The 19,723-nt window shown below is 40.2% G+C and overlaps 2 protein-coding genes across 2 annotated transcripts; both read left to right on the top strand.

The window, feature by feature from the left end:
- Positions 1 to 5,443, top strand: LOC135481066 (uncharacterized). The gene is made up of 5 exons (XM_064760998.1): positions 1 to 66; positions 913 to 1,034; positions 3,263 to 3,427; positions 4,266 to 4,312; positions 5,214 to 5,443. Exons 1-5 carry the CDS (start codon positions 17 to 19, stop codon positions 5,307 to 5,309), a joined length of 480 nt encoding a protein of 159 aa, XP_064617068.1. The 5' UTR covers positions 1 to 16; the 3' UTR covers positions 5,310 to 5,443.
- Positions 5,444 to 10,091: 4,648 nt separating this feature from the next.
- Positions 10,092 to 17,911, top strand: LOC135481085 (uncharacterized). Its single transcript, XM_064761018.1, has 6 exons — positions 10,092 to 10,103; positions 10,887 to 10,960; positions 12,244 to 12,365; positions 13,189 to 13,353; positions 14,312 to 14,358; positions 17,638 to 17,911. Exons 2-6 carry the CDS (start codon positions 10,911 to 10,913, stop codon positions 17,731 to 17,733), a joined length of 480 nt encoding a protein of 159 aa, XP_064617088.1. The 5' UTR covers positions 10,092 to 10,103; positions 10,887 to 10,910; the 3' UTR covers positions 17,734 to 17,911.
- Positions 17,912 to 19,723: the final 1,812 nt, after the last annotated feature.

Here is a 19,723-nt window from a genome sequence, read left to right as displayed (position 1 = left end):
GGACCCACAAAACAGAATGTTGTTACTCGTGACTTTGGCAGCTGCTTTTGCCGCAGCTTCGGCGCAGTAAGATTTCATTTTTATTTGTTTACTTTGATCACACATTATACCAGTGTACTATGTAGTATAGTGTACTCAAGAATATATTTATATTTACATATTTAGCCGTCTGATTTATGTGTGGAAGAAAACAGAATGCCTGGAGTAGACCACGGAACTTTGGAAAGTTAACGGCGAGCCTTTCCCTGTCTGACGTACTTGTATATGTCATATTGGCTGAAGAGAAAAAAAAAACACGTAACGCGAAAATCGCTCAATATCTCAAGGTTTAAACTTGCCGAAGTGTTTAGTTATTTATTTGATTCATGTTTTTACGCCATATTCAAGATAAATATTTCACTTCTACGACGGCGGCCAACATTATGGTGGATCGTCGAAGTGGGTGAAGACATAGTGATTCATTCAATCATTCTTCATTTAAACAGATACATGAAGTGTTTGGTTTTTATTGTTTGGCATGCAGTTAAAAGTGAGTCCTAACATTTAGAAGCGCAAAAAGATCATCGATTTTCTTGGAATTGAAAAGGACTCTAAATTTTACATTTCTTAAGGCCCCAGTGGTCAGCCCGGAAATTAAGTAGCTAGCAGCCGTGGCGTCAACGTTGATGGATGCTATACAGGTCCTGCCTTCCCAGTATGTTCGTTTATGACACCATTTCCGAAAATGGCTGACAACTGACGGATCGTAAAATAGAGGGATTATTAAAAGATGCAAACTATACCCCAAAGATGATAGTGATTTTTCTCAATCTCATTTGAAACCATAATCTTGGTTTTGGAAGTCTTGTCTATGTACCCTTTAAGCCGTTCAACGTTTAATGCGACAGTGTCTTCTATGTTCTTCACTTTCAGGATCGACCTACGGCCGTACAACTTGACAGCGTCCATCATGTTTGTTACAAATGATCTCAACAATGACAACCAGCTGACGCAAACAGAGTTCGACCATGTGTTTGAAATTTACGATTTTAACAGTAAGTTTAAGCTGAATAAATCTTCTTTTTTCTTGTTGTGAAGACAGCGGCGATGAGATGACATGAAAGGCGTCAAAACACGTGTGGCTCATTTGCATCTCTCCTCGTGCAGATGTCTTCCGTTTACTGCCTCCGTTGAGAGAACACAAAAGCTGAAATAGATGGCTAATTAACAGAATTAATTAATCCAGAATTGTCAATGAAAACAACGCTACTATCGTAATCCGAAACATGTTGCTGTTGTAAAGTTATTGTGACAGAATGAAGCGGGTAGGTGAATATGAGTCACATTCGACCAAATTCATTGGTGGGAATCTTATTTCTAGTAATCTTGTGGGTGCTTCGTGACGCCAATAATTGCTAAGGTATTTCTCTTTTTTCGCCCGAAACACGATAGTTGACAAGTTGAGATTAATAAGCCATGTGGGTTTCCCCCGGACTCTGCCCGGTTTCCACCCACCATAAAGCTGACCGCCGTCGTATAAGTGAAATATTCTTGAGTACGGCGTAAAACACCAATCAAATAAATAAATAAATAAATAATAAATAATAAGCCATATGAGCATTTATGAAGACACACCCCCTGAACCAATGAAAAACTCATTGTATAACGCGGATTACATCACTTTTCAATCGTAGCAGAAAAGCAGGTGTCTTTCGACATAGCACAGAATAGACAGATTCACATCGTCTGTCGTGGAGAGACTGCATTATTAAACGTCCCCGACCAGTGAAGTAATGTGTTCGAATCCAGCTCTCGCTACGGCTTGAGGTCAGGAAGTTATAAATAAATAAATCATTAAAACACTACTCCAAACTACTTTTAGCATGAGGCAGAACATTTTACGTCTTTGCATGAGGTGATAGTCTATCTTAATTATGGATCTCATCAGCTATGAAACAACATAGTCTGCCTCTGGCAACGCGTACGACGTTAAGCGTTCCTACAGAGATAATGTGTATGTTTATTCATGGAGTCTAAGGCATTGCCGGGTGGAAAGGCCTCGATTTTCTGTTTGTTTCCTGATAAATCTCACTAAACTCAATATCACTATCTGTTTTCCGTTTGTTTTCTCAAAAATCCTAGAATCCTCAATATAACTATCTGTCTTTAAGTTTGTTCACTGATAGATCCCAGTATCCTCAATATTCGTATCTGACTACCCGTATGTGGCTAAATACCGTTTGTTTGCTGATAGTATCCTCAATATCCGTGTCTGGCTTTCCGTTTGGTTGCTGATAAATCCCAATATCCTCAATATCCGTATCTGCTTTTCCGTTTGTTGCTGATAAATCCCAATATCCTCAATATCCGTATCTGCTTTTCCGTTTGTTGGCTGATAAACCTCAACATCCTCAATATCCGTATCTGCTTTTCCGTTTGTTGGCTGATAAACTTCAACATCCTCAATATCCGTATCTGCTTTTCCGTTTGTTGGCTGATAAACCTCAACATCCTCAATATCCGTATCTGCTTTTCCGTTTGTTGGCTGATACACCTCAACATCCTCAATATCCGTATCTGCTTTTCCGTTTGTTGGCTGATAAACTTCAACATCCTCAATATCCGTATCTGCTTTTCCGTTTGTTGGCTGATAAGCCTCAACATCCTCAATATCCGTATCTGCTTTTCCGTTTGTTGGCTGATACACCTTAATATCCTCAATATCCGTATCTGCTTTTCCGTTTGTTGGCTGATAAGCCTTAATACCCCCAATATCCGTATCTGCTTTTCCGTTTGTTGGCTGATAAATCCCAGTATCCTCAATATCCGTATCTACTTTTCCGTTTGTTGGCTGATAAACCTCAATACCCCCAATATCCGTATCTGCTTTTCCGTTTGTTGGCTGATAAATCCCAGTATCCTCAATATCCGTATCTGCTTTTCCGTTTGTTGGCTGATAAGCCTTAATACCCCCAATATTCGTATCTGCTTTTCCGTTTGTTGGCTGATAAATCCCAGTATCCTCAATATCCGTATCTACTTTTCCGTTTGTTGGCTGATAAACCTCAATATCCTCAATATCCGTATCTGCTTTTCCGTTTGTTGGCTGATAAACTTCAACATCCTCAATATCCGTATCTGCTTTTCTGTTTGTTGGCTGATAAATCCCAGTATCCTCAATATCCGCATCTGCTTTTCCGTTTGTTGCTGATAAATCCCAGTATCCTCAATATCCGCATCTCGGTTTTCGTTCGTGGCTGATATCACCCTGTTCATTTCTCAGAGGACAAGATCATCGAGCGCCATGAGTATGTCTGTTACATAACCAAGAGCAACTCTTTCATGGGCAACTTAGCGCAGAGTCTGTACGACGAATACGACATGGATCACGACCACCGATTAGAAAGACACGACTTCGACAACTTCTTTAACAGGATGGATGAAGACAGTGAGTGTGATAGCAGTAATGAAGATTATGTATACAAAATTTTTAGCTGCAATTGGAACAAGCATTTTTGTTAGTAATTGGTGTTTTTTTTTCTTATATTCCTGATTCCTGGGTTACATTCTTGAGATTCGCATGCGTCGCAGCCTGAGTTTTTATTTGTTTATTTATATAATTTTTTCGCGTTACATTGTGTCATACTGACAATAACTCTTGGGACTATTTTACAGATTGTATATGTACATATATTGTTATACTGAGATTAACATATCCTGAGTGGGTCCTGAGTCAGCAGTCTTCGGATGGTCGTGGGTTTCCTCCCACCATAATGCTGAAATATTCTTGAGCAAGGCACAGGAGCGGGAAACGAGATGGAAATATTAGAGTTGGCACACGAGGTGGCGGTTCAGTCCCGGCCTTGGACAGGGAATTTGTAGATTTTACCTGCTCTCACTGTTTGTGTTACCTTGCAGAATGTAAGCGGTCGACGACTATCACGTGACCGTTTGTTCAAAATCTAAGACCACTTCTCTCATCATTCAGTAGTATATATTTAATATGCATATCTGTTCTTCACAAGTCCGTCATTAACTAGCCCTAGGTTGGTTGTTTTGTTCCGATCACACCGGTTTCTTTCACCCAAAATGTTCACCGCCTTCGAATAAGCAAAAAATTCTCACAATTCATAGCACCTATAAGGAGCTCGTTGTGTCTTTGACCGGTAGTAACACGCACAAATCTGTCATGGATAAAGAATTTGATAGCTGGGGAGAGTGAAATTGGAACTGGTGATGTGTATATATGCCAAAATTTTAAAAATGAAATATTCTTCTTTCAACAGATGACGATGTTGTCAGCGCCTTGGAGTTTGTACGTTTCTGGGAGGTGGTAAGGACATCAGTAGGAAATCTATGAGGCAGGAAGTGAATCGATGAAGTGTCGCTTCCCCCCTCTTCTTCTCCCACAGAAAAAAAAATGCTGAACGCCTTACAAGGCCCGGTAACAAGACACTTACATAGTAGACATGCAGCCTTAAATTTGCATTTTTACATGCAACAAAAAGGCGTTTCTTTTCGTCCTGCAGTACTTCTGACTTAAAATCACCTAGTTATTCGTAAATAATAAAGATCACAAAAATAATAAAGTCTATGTAATAAAGAATAATAAAGTCACAAATGAACCTATTACATTGGCAGCAGGGTAGCCTTCACTAACCGCCATTATCAATTTTAGTCTGCCGCGCTCGGCATCATCCGGAAAAAGATTAACTCGTGGAATGATTTGATTGAAACTAATGAGACGTACACCATTTAAAGGGCAATTGACAAGTTGCTTAGGAGCCTTCACTCAATTTGTGCGTTAAAGTTAATAATGTACAGAAAGGAAGTGTAATCAACTATTGTGAAAAAAGGAGATGATCTTAATTTTGGGTAGAGCAGCCGAGCCCACCTTACCAAAATGATACGAAAATTTTCATAGTAATGACGCAAGAGATAATGTGGTTCCTGGAAAGTGTTGTGTCATACATAACTTTTGGATCATTATTATGCAAATGCGATACATACCAAGAGGTGGTCCCAGTTACCCACCATACAAAAATGGTGTTCTTTCCTCCATGAAGAAAATTCAAAAAAGAATATTTAAGACCATATTTAATAATAAATTTTTACGCCTATTCATCTGAAATTTGAATCAATGCATTTTTTTCCTCTTTTAACACTATTCAGGTTAACATTTAAGTTTTAAGCTGATTTATTGCTGATGAAATACGTTTGTTTTTGTTTCACAGTTATTCGCGAGCAAGGAAAATTTCTCTATGCACGGTCAAAAGCACCCGCAACACAACGACAAGTACTGCCTCAGTCACGGCCATGCCCACGGCTAGAGACGAAAACTTTGGGAGAGCAAATAAAGAGGCCCAGATAAAGCTCGAGTCCCAGGTTAAGGTTACATGTACGATCGGATTACCCAAAATTTATACAACTTGTCAATAAAACTTTGTCAAAATTTTTTGTCAAACTGCTGTTTTTTGTGTTTTGTTTTTTTATAGCTACGAATGGTGGGCTTATGGTGGTGTAGGTTTGGGTAGGATGGATCAGGGTTGGGTAGGATATTGTAGGGTTAGGTAGGGTAGGACTGGGTAGGGTTAGGGTATGCCGGGGTAGGGTTAGGTAAAGTAGGACTGGGTAAGGTTAGGTAGGATAGGATGGGGTTAAGGTTAGGAAGGGTAGGATGGGGTAGGGTTAGGTAGGGTAGGATAGGGTAGGGTTAGGTAGGGTAGGACGAGGTAGGGTTAGGTAGGATAGGGTAGGGTAGGGTTAGGTAGGACAGGATGGGGTAGGGTTAGGGTAGGATAGGGTAGGGTAGGATGGGGTAGGGTTAGGTAGGATAGGAGAGGGAAGGGTTAGGTAGGGTAGGATGGGTAGGGTGGGATGGGGTAGGGTTAGGTAGGGTAGGATGGGGTAGGATGGGGTAGGATGGGGTAGGATGTTACAGGATAGGGTAGGGCTAGGCAAGGTAGGATGGGGTAGGATGTTACAAGACAGGATAGGGTTGGGTAGGGAGTGGTGGGGTTGGGTAGACGGAGTAGGATTGGATAGGATGGGGTAAGGGTAGGATGGAGTAGTCGTGGTAGGTTTGGGTAGGGCGGGGTAGGGTTGGGTAGGACGTAGTACAGTTGGGCAGGATGGGGTAGGGTTGGGTAGGACGGGGTAGGGTTGGGTAGGACGTAGTACAGTTGGGCAGGATGGGGTAGGGTTGGGTAGGGCGGGGTAGGGTTGGGTAGGACGGAGTACGGTTGGGCAGGATGGGGTAGGGCTTGCACATAGCCGTAACTATAAAGCTTGACTTTTAGTGTATTCACACAACATATTGTGGTTTAATCCCTACTTTAGACTGGAAATTTTTATTTACTCATTTCAAATGTGTTTCACGTCGACAAATATTTAACTTGTTGGACGACGTCCAGCTTACAGTGGGAGGAAATTGGGCACCGCCCCGAGGAAACACACGATGACCCACTGGTTGCTGAAAGACGCTTCCCATGTATAAGTGGAGAGGAAGCCAGTATAAACTGGGCATGGACTCACAGCAACCGCATTTGTGAGAGGCTCCTGGTTCATTGTTCTGCGCTAGCACGCTAACCACCAATTCTGCACGTCATATGTGAAAAATCTCGTGAGTTATTTGCCAAATGTCGACAGTTTATTCCCGGGCACATCAGTTTCCTTCACCCATGAAAATGATCTGCGCCGTATATATAGAGGTTTACTTTAAACGAATTGTAGTTTGTTAAAGACCAATCTAATAAATTAATATAAAGACGAGAATCTTTACAACTCGACTGATCCAGATTTCTAGTCTGAACAAGTTAATTGCTGTTTCCTGTGAGTTAAAGGTGTTTGCCTTACAATACCTACAGCACACACGAGGTGCCGTTTCATACCTGGTCTTGGACACCAAATTTGTAGATTATCCCTCTTTTGGGGGCCACTGGGGCAATCCTGTTTCCTCCAACCATAAAGCTGACTGCCATCGTGTAAATGAAAAATTCCTGAGTGTGACCACAATCTGTTAACAGAACTCCCAAAATCGCGTGGCCCTCGCGAATCACGCTCAAGTCGAATATTAGTGGTTCGGTCGGCCTATATGACGACGGTCATCCCTTCACAATGTTCCTCCGGCTATAACTACTGGCGAACTAAGCATTCCCGTCTGGTCTCTTTGCATCGTTTTAATGTGATTCTACGCTAAATGTGAAGACAACATAGCCTTTTGAGTAAATCTCGACCAGTGACCTCTATAAATTGCAATCAACATCACTGCATTTTAGGGGACGTGTAAATTGCTACTATTTATGCATTTACATGAACAATTAGAATAAAACCTTAACTGAGGTAAATTGACAAGAGGCCGCAATTCATCGGTGTGACCATTTGTCAGATATCACATTATCGTTACAGCTCTTGTTTTACTCTCTGTGCTCTACGTCTTTGATTATTTTGCATTGTTCACAAACTTTTATGACATAAGATTTTCCACGCTTAAAGCTAGGACAGAAAAGTGTATCACAAGTGAATAATTACAGAGGCAAAAACGAAAGTTTGCATCATCTGAACTTGGCGCACATCATTCGCTTGAAAAGAGCCGCTATGTACGAAAACAAAATCATTATCAATTTTCCATCGTTATAAGTTTAATATAATTTAAAATTTAATGTAATTTTAAAATGCCTTGCAGTTTTACTGTGATCATTAATAAGCCACGCGACAAATAGACTTCGACAAATTTCAGTTAAAGAGGGTTTACATATATATATATCTAACTGGACCAATGAGCCTGTACCGCCATACACACATATATAAGTTCCCAAATTTTTTGAAGCGGGTCGCATTATAACTTTTCAAACTTTAGAATTGTCTTAACAGTATATTAAGTATGAGACTGACATTTTCTAAAAGGCCATAACTCGAGCTATTACTGGTGAATTCAGAAAATTAAATTTGAATTGTGAATATGGACTTTTGGCCAAACATCTCTGGTATAGCCTCCTTAATATGAACCTGTCATCGTCCTATATAAGTGGATTGGTTTTAAGACCAGTAGGATTGGTATGTACTTTTAAATGGATGTCAGGTATTAGTCTGTTTTAACCTAACTTACTTTTGTAGGATACTGCTAGATCTTCTTATGTCCTTGTACTTTGTACAAGGACATGTCCTCACAAAAATAGATTTATTTATTTTGATTGGTGTTTTTCGTTATATTTCATTCATACGATGGCGGCCAGCATTATAGTGGAGAAAACTACGACCATCCCTAAATTGCAGGCAGACGTTCCCACATACAGCTGGAGAGGATTTTAAAAAAAAAATCAAAAACTGGAGAGGAAGCCAGCATGAGCTGGACTTGAACTCACATCGACCGCATTGGTGAGAGGCTCCTGGGTGATTGCGCTGCAATGGCGTGCTAATCGCCTAAAAATAAATACAAATAATAAAAACATTCCGTTTTCCACTCCACCATTAGTAGATGTCATCCATATCATTGTTTACTATATTGTATCAAGACAATATAATTTCAATTCTATTTATGTATGCTCCGGTTTTTACGTCGTATTTATAAACCATTTGACGACAGTAAGTTATTAGCTGTGTGTAAATATGTATATGTCATCGAAGTGCTGCCTCCGCTGTATTATCATGCCAAAGTCACCAGACATGATACCCCACCTCGCAGTCACACTATGCTCACAGCTGACGTATCGGTCCTGTTTTTCTTGCCCTAACCTCTCTGTACTGAGTGCCAAGCGAGGCAGCAAAAAGTGCCATTCTTTTAAAAAGATTTGGAAATCCCATGTTTTCCGGCTTCGAGGTGGACACTCTATGCCTTATGCCACCGACACCATTGCCGACAGACTGAGTTCGTGTGTCTGAAATTGGATATACAGCTATAAATGCATAAATGTGGCCGAGGTGATTTTTTGTGCCAACTAGGATCGCTCAATTACTCAGAGAATAGTCTTCGTAAAGCAAGTTTATATAAAGATAATTATGGACAGCTCCCATGTCAAAAGCTAACCGTTATCTGTGCACCGAGAACAGCTGCATTGAGGTCAACGCGCTATATTGGTGAGCAACCAAAGGCCATCAGAAACTTTAAGGTTGTTTCAAAACCATGAATGGATCTATTATCACAGGCTTGCATTTTTAGAGCCCTATCCATATTTGTCAACTTCCCCTTGTGTTGTGTGAACAGAAACTTATGTTCTTTCCAACAGAAGTCTTGTGCCATATTTGAATACCTGTAGCTTGTGTGAAAAGAAAAATACACAAGTATTTGTTGTATTGCATAAATTACCTCATTCCTTTGGTTCAACACAGGTTTGAGCTTTATTATTTTGTGACACAGGTGTATAGTTCATATTTATTTAACACGTGTTTCTGTGTTGAATGAAAAGAACTCAAGTTGTTGTGTTAGATTTCAACACAAGTGTCTTTTGTGTGCATGTGAGCGTCATACTCACTGTAAGAAACTTTAACTTGACCGAGTAACCTTGACACACTAGTTTTTGAATCTATGTTAAGGTAGGATGAAATCATAACATTTTACACGGATCTATCAAATGCTGCAAAGTGAAATTTGTAGACGCCATGTATTATCACTGGCGACCTCCAGAACTGCTTGGCGGAATACAATACTTCCGGTCCCAAGTTTTTGGTCCCAAGCTTTACATATGAGCGGTTTAATAACTGATTATATTTTGATGCATGTTGGTTTGTTTGTTTGTGTCTTTGACCATGTTGTAACTGGTTAATATTTGTCGGTATGATATCTCCTTAACTGCTTGACGAAATTTAATAAAATTTGGCTTCACGTTTTCCCGTGGGATTCTTCGGAAGTGGTTAGATTTTTGAACCTGTTCGTCAAAAATCATCAACTTGACCGTCGTTGTATAAGCTAAAAAAACCATCTTGAATTAAATAACAATAAGATCAATAATAATAAATGTTCACAGATTACAACATGGAGAATGTCAGCTTCGAGAGCCCGTCTTTAGCTGTGTGATTTAGACTTAGTAGGTCAAACACGCACGAAATACCACTTCTGGGAGATAAGCTTTTCGAAATATAAGACTGTTACTGACCCAACCTATGCCGCATGTTATCTTGGATCACTGGTAAGTACAGGGTCGAGTTTATCATAGACAGTCTGCCAGGACTAGCTTAGAACTGTATGCTTTGCAATTGGCGTGGTCTCATTAAATAAACAATGTCTCCAGTATATTTGAATTATATTCCTGGATCCACTGTCTCAATCAGTTTTCTTTCGTCCATTTATAGTAAAATCATGTCACCGGGTAGCATTTAACCTTAAGACAAAGTTACTTCTGAATTTGGCTACGAGTACAAAGTTTTTGCCGTATATAATTTGCGCAACAGAATTAGAATTACTTAAAGTCGGCGATACATATATATATATATATATATATATATATATATATATATATCGCCATGATCTCAGGACAATATGTTTTCAAGTATGTCTATGCAGAATACTTATTTATTTATTTATTTATTTATTTATAACTTAAAGGCATACTCATTGCTTTCTTTTCCTTGTGTGATAGTGGTGAACTTTTAGGAGCGGAAGAATCCGACATGCCTAACGCGAATCACGACCTTTGGCAAGTTATTCACTAACTTTCCCACGTGTAACGTGGGACAAGTGATTCTCAGTGAACGTATCGTCTACCACTTACCATTACCAACGCTCCACAGCCATTGACTACGGGGGAACAGAATACTATGTACGCTATACTGTACTCGTCTGAGTTTCAGTTTCGGTGCACTCATGTTCGCCACGACACTGTCATAATATTCCACAGATGTACAACGATATTCACAGTAGTAATTTGAATATATGTAATAAAGAATTATACTCATTTTTTGTATTTTTGCAGGCCTTATAGTTGAGAGACACAGCCATGTTGTTCTTGATTGCTTGTGGGGCGCTGTTCGCTGGGGTGTCCGCTCAGTGAGTACAGCATATACGATATATACCTAGTGAATATGCTTAAACCATTTACTTATGTTTCGCTGACGTAACCCAGACAGCGTTCTGGACTTACGGTTATACGTACGAATGGACTTACGAATCCTAAGAGAAAGTGAGCGGATTTTGGAAATATTTCCACAGCTTGTCTTAGTTTGGACGAATTAATGATTAAATTTTTGTCGTCGTCCTAAGCGAGTGAACCGGACCTTCTATCAGCAGTAACTGTTAAAAGAAAAGACAAAGCAAAAGACCAAGTGTATGTATGCATTGATCAATCAAACGAGATCATATCTCTATATGTCTTTTAACCATACATGCGTGTGGCACGAAAGACTCGACATTGTGTTTCAGGTTGCTTTAATATGGCGCATCCGATGGACTTCTTAAGAAATAACAATTAAAAATTTATTTAGTGAGTAACCAACATATCAGAAAAAGTGACCGTGGCCGTTTAGATCTGTTTCCAGCCCTCTTCCTGATTAACACAGGTTACATTCTTTGTTGCCTTTTCCTTTAACGAAAGCAATGCGGGCTGTCATGGTAGCTTATCATACGGTACATATTTGTTTATTAATCCTGTGTCAGTGGTGTTTATGCATTTAGAAAGCCTATCGAACGCCGCCTTGCTCTTAGCAATATGAATGTTGGCTTACGCAATATAACTCAGTCTAACAATCTACATTATTAATTAACTGTTGATGTTATTGGCATAATACACAGGAAACGATTTCAATCATTTTCATGACAAACAGGGCCAATATCATCTAACTGGGCCAATATCATCTAACTGGGCCAATATCATCTAACCGGGCCAATATCATCTAACCGGGCCAATATCATCTAACTCGGCCAATATCATCTAACCGGGCCAATATCATCTAACCGGGCCAATATCATCTAACTCGGACAATATCATCTAACTGGACCAATGAGCTTGTACCAAACACACGTGAGATGTGAAATCGGGATAGATGACCATCCACGTTTTGTTAATATAAACATAGTAAGCTATAATTAATAAAATTGTCAACTATCAATGATTTTCACGTTGGCTCAGTTACTAGTGGAATAGGTTCGCCGTTTGCTAATACGGCTAATCCTGCGTGGACCTGTAAATGCATGAGCCAAGTGGGAAATCATTGACAAATGTTATAAATTATATTATATTTCCACATAATTTTGAATTGCCATGACATTTTGAAGTCTGTTGTCGTTCGCTATGTGAAATGTTGCTGTTGCATTTGTTGTTATTGTTGTTACAGAATTGATCTGCGCCCGTACAATCTTAGTGCTGCTATTATGTTTGTCAACAACGACTTAAACAACGACGGTTTTTTAACTGCGCACGAGTTCGATCAGGTTTTCGTCGTGTACGACTTTAATGGTAAGTATGTCAATTCCACTGACGTTTAAATGCTCTCTTATATTCCCATACGGTATTCCCAAACAACTCACGGTAAAAAAGTTTGTTTTTTGTCTTCTATAGCATTAGATTCTCTTGACCTAAAGAGGTGGGCGATTGTGTTGTCCTTTCTAATGTATAATAGTCGATTTCTCTGAAAAATTCTGACAAAGACCATTTTAGTTATTGATTTATTTATTTATTTGATTGGTGTTTTACTCCGTACTCAAGAATATTTCACATACACGACGGCAGCCAGCATTATGCTGGGAGCCCGGGGAACGGGGTGAAACCCGCGACCAAGCCGGTTGCAGCCAAACCTTCTCGCGTACGGCCAGAGAGGAAGCCAGACGATGTAGAGGTGACTACATGTAATTGCGTATCTCTGCGCTCAGTCTACCGGAGAGGAACGAACTGTCGTCCGTTTACAAAACATCGTCTTAAGCTGGACTGTTAATTTTTACAGAAAGTCTGAGTGAAGCTAGAATGTATTGTAACACAATATTGTGTTATGTTCAACATAACATCCTGGTAGTCTAACAGAATCGTTGTGTTGAATTAACAGAATATGTGTGCTGTACAGAATAATATGCAGAGATACATTCCAGCATCACTCGGAAAACAGACTTTCTTTTAAATTTAACAGATTATTGCTTTTTTTTTCAGAAGTAAGAGAGGGTTGTAGTTCCCTCTTTCCACCATCGTGTACGTGAAAATATGGCGTTAAACAGCAATCAAATAAAATTGACTGAAAATTGTTCAATGAGTATGATTAAGAAACAAGTGTTTGTGGATCATTTTTCAGATGACAAGATCATCGAGCGCCACGAATATGTCTGTTACATTACGCGGGCAAACCCTTTGATGGGTCACTTGGCGCAAGCCCTCTACGACGAATACGACAACAACAACGATCACAAACTAGAGGTCGCCGATTACGATGCTTTCTATAAAAAGATGGACGAAGACGGTAATTAGCGTCTAGCTGCAGCAAACTCTCAGATTCGGATATGGGAATACTGTTTATCCGTGTATGAAAGACTGTGACTGCGTTCGTGCGTTTATATCTGTGGTGATGGGCTAAGCATATAGACTGATTTCTGAATTTCTTCTGAAGTACCGGTGATATCTTTGCGCATTGTATATTGAAGAATATGGAAGAGATGATGCTGATATTGAAGGTATATTCATTACCAACATTAGTTGGCTACCCCTCTACTAGTTGTTCTCCAGGAAATGGATAAGTAATACTCGGCTAGTTTGCTCCCAAAACATGACTGAAAAGGGAGCAATGAAGAATATACTACACAGCCGAGGCCTTAATTACATTACACTGGAAACTTGTAATTCCGAATAATTTCAATTTCAATTTCAAAGCAGAAGCTTTAAAATTTAACTGAACAAAAAGAGGTAGTTTTCAGTATGACAGAGTTATTTGTGGATTTTTGTTCGTGAATAATGAATGTAGAGGGGTAAAAAATCAGAAATGCAAAGCTAGAAAACATTCCAATGTTCTTTTTCGTCTAAGTCATGAGAACAACTAACTCATTCACAGAGTTTTCCACTCCTGTCCTAACTATGTAAAATTATGGCCATCATAGGCTTTTAATGTTTTTATCGTTAACTTGTGCAGATAAATCAAGTAGATAAATATATTCACATTATTTTCTGGACCATTTCTGTCCATGTGAACTATAACGGAGCCTGCCCGAAATTTTCTACATAGTGTAACCACTGAGGTCATAATTTCGAACCCAGGTCCCGCCTGCTTTATCGCGCCTTGAAATCAGGAGTTTTATCATGGCGAAGTGCTGTGAATACCCTCTGCTCTCTTCTCGGTTTCTTATACCCACAAACGTGTTCACCGCGACAGTCTTGAATAGATTTTTGCGTATTAACCCAGAGCTTCCTCTCAAACCCCTAAACAGGTGACAACATTGTGACCGACCTGGAATTCGTCCGTTACTGGGAAGCGGTGAGTACCTACTGCAAACGCACCTAAAGTTATGCGTATGTTTAGTCCCATGTGTCCTGTACATACCTTTCAATCCTGCGGGTGCACCCGCAACATTTGAAAGGAAAGCCGAATTTACCACGTAAAGATAAATAAGCTTCATTTTACGTAAAGCTTAACATTTGTCAACTGACACATTTTACTAATTTCTGATTGATTCGTCCGCCTTATATGGCCACATAAGAGTTTTTGTGAAGTTTGATTAACTTCTTATCAGAAAAACATAAGTGTTTGTATCAAATAATTATTATAAGACCTTTATGAACACGTGGCTGGCTTCCTCTCCAGCAGGGACCACCGTGGCTTAGTTGGTTCGCGCACTAGCACAGCATAATGACCCAGGAGCCTCTCATCAATGCGGTCGCTGTGATTTCAAGTCCAGCTCATGCTGGCCTCCTTTCCGGCCGTACGTGGGAAGGTCTGATAGCAACTTGCGGATGGTTGTGGGTTTCCCCCGGGCTCGGCTCGGTTTCCTTCCACCATGATGGTCGCCGTCGTATAAGTGAAATATTCTTGAGTACGGCGTAAAACACCAATCAAATAGATAAATAAATCATCTCCGGCCGTACGTGGGAAGGTCTGCTAGCAACCTGCGGATGGTCGTGGTTTACCCTCGGCTGCTGGCAGGCCTTCCAATGTACAGCCCGAGGTTGACCCCTGATACAATATTGGGTTAATTGATCAAACAGTGTGGACGGTAACTGTGTGCTTTGTCAAATACCAAAGGTGCAGATAACGTCGCTGGCAATGGATGAAACCTTTAGTGAACAGATGGTGTGGTTCACAAGCCGGCTTAACGCATTTTTCATGTCACATTTTATTCTAGTCTTTTTGATAACATTATCTCAGAGTACGGGATTGGTTTCAGTTTTAGGTAGGGCCACGGTTATCCAAACCACGCAGCTGGAGTGAACACCCCTTAATTGTGGTCTTTGACCTTCAGATATTTTTTAACTCCATCCTACGTTCTAATCCAACTCACTCTGGTTTGTTCTAAGAAAGTCTGATATTCTTTTAAATTTCAGGATTCATAAAACAATTATGAATCTTTGCCTTTTCGTGAGGTGTTTATTAATTTACGGTATGATGATTAGTGTTCAAACTCCTTTTAAAAGTGTTGGTTTAGTGAAAATACTGCCTCTTTTGGCGCTCGGTGCTGAGAGGTTAAAGCAAAGAAACAGGAGTAGTTTCGCCCGGTGTCATCATATTGTGACCGCATGGGGTGTCATGTCTTGTGTCTTCAGTATGATATTTCTGTCGCGGCAGCACTTTGACAGCATAGATTCCCCTTGTCACAAGAAGACACAATATACGTATACACACTTAATGACTCCTCGTCGTGTGAAGCGCCATTTAAAAACAGGATTGTTTAGTATAGAAAGCTTAAAACAGAATAGCTGCACGTAGATATGGCATAATTCACGATGCACTAACTTGTCAATCATTAAAGGGCCACACAGTGACATTTCACCGAAGGGCTAAGTGATCTGTGTCAGTCTTTTACAGAACATTGGCCGGTTTTAAACGATGCTATTTTGCTTGAACGTGCTTAAAACTGATTCGCATGAACAAACACCACGTTAATAAATGTTTCAAAACAAGCATGCACGGACTATTTGCCAATATGCACGACAAAACTAAACAATGTTGTCCTTCGTTTCTTCGGGTTGATCTCCATTTGGCGCTTCTACTTTCGCCGTCAGGTGACCCGGAATTTGGGATGGAAAGGTCATGTGCTGTCTGGATATACAAAACGTGTTAAGAAATATATTAGTGTAAAATACATTGATGTCAAGAAAGCACGAATTTACTCTTTACCTATTGTCCTTGCGGATCTATGCTTAAATCAAAAAGGTCAAGGTAGTAATTAATATTTTACTGATGTCTTTGTCAAGTATATAATGTTGTCATACGGTAACTAGTCATCTGACAACACTAATGAAAGCAGCCAATGATAGTCATTTCGACGAATTGAAGGCGACTCGTGCAGAATTCGTTTGATTTTCTTGCACATGTATATATTGGATTGAGGTCCGTGCGTGTTTTCTTAGCAGACTGGAACAAAATAATGTTTTGACACTTTCGTTAAGTGCCACAAGGTAATGAGACATCATTACATTGTTACGGCCAAGATATGGAAGCCGATAACGGCCAAGTTTGCTTTCGTTCTCTCTACTGATTATTGAACCACACACAAATGCAAATCCAAAGCACGAAAGGGCGATTCGAAAGTACGAATGTGCCTCGCAAAACAACGAGGTTTGCCACCATATATATGCATATATGTATGCTTGGGGTTTAACAATGTAGGGTATTTAACAATTTTTCAGTCACAGGAAGATGAGGTGTCATAAGTTGTGTGTACATATATTTTGTCTTCTCGTGTAGGGCGAGTCTTATTCGCCAAAGTGCTGCCGCCCTAAAGTATCATGCCGAAGACACCATACATGGCACCCCACCTAGTCACATTATACTGACACCACACCAACCAGTCATGTTCCTTGCTCTAACCATAAGGCCACGGAAGGGGTCAGCTCATTTGTACTTTGGCATCGCCCTTTCATACATTTGTTTCGCCTGTTTTGTTCTTTTTTGTTCTTTTTTACAAATTGTGGAAGGTAAAGTTTGGTTAGTTTACAGTCATACATGTAAATCTCATCTGTTTCAATCAAAGACATGATCAGTGTGTGTCTATATGTCATTGTTCTGCAAACTTTTATTTATTTAAGTGGACATAAAAGATGCGACAATATCAGCACCATTTAAAGCGCCGTGAAAAACTCTCCCCCCAAACTAGGCCTATTTTCATTTATATTTTTACAACATGTCAAAAAAAAAATCATTGATAGTAGAACAAAATTCGATGGCGGGTCATATCTGAGTGTGACGTCACATCGTTTTCTTGACAAGTATTTCCCTTTTTTATCCACAGAACATTATCCCAAAAAATAATTTTCTGTAAAATCATCTCTCATGAGCTACCTTAGGATCATTCTGAAAAGTTTTAATTAACTTATTTTTGGATGCTTAAAATAATGTGATAAAACCTTGGAATAACTGGTCTCGAAAACTCCCCTTAGCAATTAATTCTTTTTTTTTAAAATTTTTCCTGGTAGTACACGATGTTACCCTCCATTTGAGACACATTGTTTTGCCTTTATGTACACCCTAATCCCTTAATCAGTACGTTGCAAAATAGCATTTATTTAACTTTGCATTTGTATATTTATTGCGTTGTAGTTGTTCCTGAAGACGGAAGCGTATTCCCTCAAAGGACAGAGTCACGCCACGCACACCGATAAATACTGTCTCAATCACGGACATGCGCACGGATAAAAGCGCCGACGCATATGGATAAAAGCAAAAAGGCAAGACGGTTAACAGGAAAGGGGAGACAAATCTTGAACTATTGCACCTTTTAAAACCATCTGGTCATACGTAAATAAAGCCAGTAAAACGACTGATATTATGTTGTAAACGTATGCATTTTATTTGACTGGAGTTTAACGCCGTACCAGCCCTCGACAATATTTCACTTATACGACCACAGCCAGTATTATTGTGGTACGGCGAGAGCGCGGGAGAAATCCACGACGTCGACCTTCCGCAAGGCCGGGATTGCACTCGTGCTCGATCGTGTCTCGCGGTTAGAAGTCGCGCGTGTTACTGGGCCATGTTCCGATACGCCGAGAGACTGCATTCCACCTGACAAATTACTAAACCCTTGTGGAATCATGACTTTAATAAAAGTATAAATCCTTTGAATTCTTGGTACTACCTCACTTGGCAGTCAGTATTATTGATAGGTCGAAAAAAGCGTTACCTTTGGTGTCTTCTGCATAGTTTTCCCGTGAGGCAGCACTGGTCATGTCCGTATTGCTACAGTGAAGACTTAAGAATCTCAAACAAGTTGTCAGTCGCCGTTGTAATGGTGTAAGCTATTCGATTTAAATGTAAATGTTTCATTTTCTTTTTCGAGTTTAGCATACTTTTATTTATTTAAGAATATTTCACTTATACGACAGCGGCCAGCATTATGGCGGGAGGAAACCGGGCACAGCCCAGGGATACCCAAGAACATCCACAGGTTGCTGGAAGACCTTCCCACGTACGGCCGGAGAGGAGGCCAGGATGAGCTGGACTTGAACTCACAGCGACCGCATTGGTGAGAGGCTCTTGGGTCATTAATCTGCGCTAGTGAAGCTAACCACCTGAGCCACGGAAGCCCCCGAGTTTAGCTTACTGTGGATGCCCCAAGTACATTCTTCTTAATTGTGACGTTATGGTCTTTACTATTCAAGAATAACCGACTGATATGAAGTGATAATTACAGCAGGGTGGAACGAAACAGTTTGTTGAAACGTATTCAGATCTGATATGTTGAGGACTGCACGCTCGAAAAGACGGACTTCCAAGTTAGTGATTAGTTGGTAAATTTTTGAAAGCTGTGGGAATATGGGAAAATGAATCAGACTTCCGACAGATCTACCTATCAACGTGGCACGTGTTACCGTTGTGTGTCAAATTGTGAACCAATCCACTCAAAGCACGTTGTTAGGTCTGGCGTAAAACACCAATAAAATAAATATGTAAATTTATTAATTAATAAACACTGATTTTACAACGATGGGAAATGAATGGGAATTTTTCACCAGCTAATCCGCAGCAATGCCGCACAAACTGTTCAACAGAAAGTTTTGCATGACCTAATGTCAATCACATAACATTTCACATAACTTTTCACCAGCTCAGTGTTTAAGACACTCGTATACTAAGACTGTCAAGCCTTTGGGGTGGCGTCTTCGAATCCAGTTCTCGACTATCAGACCGCAGGTTTATGTCAGAAAGTTTATTAAATACTTAACGAATTTCAGTGGTTTACTCCGGTAGCCCCGCTTTCCTCAGTACACGCATAAACCAGATCGCCGCCAAATTTATTTATTTATTTGATCGATGTTTTACGCCATACTCAAGAATATTTCACTTGCGCTTCGCATTACGGTGGTAGGAAACCGTGTAGAATCCGGGGGGGGGGGGAAACCCACGACCATTCGCAGTTTGCTGACAGACCTTCCCAGGTACACCCCAAAGGGAGCCAGCATAAGCTAGACTTGAACTCACAGCGATCGCATTGGTGAGAGGCTTCTGCTTGGATCATTGCGCTGTGCAGGTTCGCTCACCACCTCGGCCACGGAATCCAGGATAAAAACCTCGGCGGACAAAAACTTTGGCGGACAAAAGCTCCGTCGTCTTATTAATCGACAAAACATCCGACAGTCTAATAAACATGATGTCAAATATTTGTCGACGAAATACATATATAGTG

This window comes from Liolophura sinensis, chromosome 13 (genome assembly GCF_032854445.1).
Source record: "Liolophura sinensis isolate JHLJ2023 chromosome 13, CUHK_Ljap_v2, whole genome shotgun sequence".
NCBI lineage: Eukaryota > Metazoa > Mollusca > Polyplacophora > Chitonida > Chitonidae > Liolophura > Liolophura sinensis.
Note: the sequence above shows the minus strand (reverse complement) of the source record. Positions and strands in the feature narration are given on the sequence as shown.

Excerpts from the sequence above, each read along its gene's own strand:
- LOC135481085 (XM_064761018.1), top strand. The coding sequence starts at position 10,911 with ATGTTGTTCTTGATTGCTTGTGGGGCGCTGTTCGCTGGGGTGTCCGCT. Across the intron at positions 10,961-12,243 it reads TTCGCTGGGGTGTCCGCTCA|AATTGATCTGCGCCCGTACA; the intron begins GTGAGTACAGCA and ends TTGTTGTTACAG. Across the intron at positions 12,366-13,188 it reads CGTCGTGTACGACTTTAATG|ATGACAAGATCATCGAGCGC; the intron begins GTAAGTATGTCA and ends ATCATTTTTCAG.
- LOC135481066 (XM_064760998.1), top strand. The coding sequence starts at position 17 with ATGTTGTTACTCGTGACTTTGGCAGCTGCTTTTGCCGCAGCTTCGGCG. Across the intron at positions 67-912 it reads TTTGCCGCAGCTTCGGCGCA|GATCGACCTACGGCCGTACA; the intron begins GTAAGATTTCAT and ends CTTCACTTTCAG. Across the intron at positions 4,313-5,213 it reads TTGTACGTTTCTGGGAGGTG|TTATTCGCGAGCAAGGAAAA; the intron begins GTAAGGACATCA and ends TTTGTTTCACAG.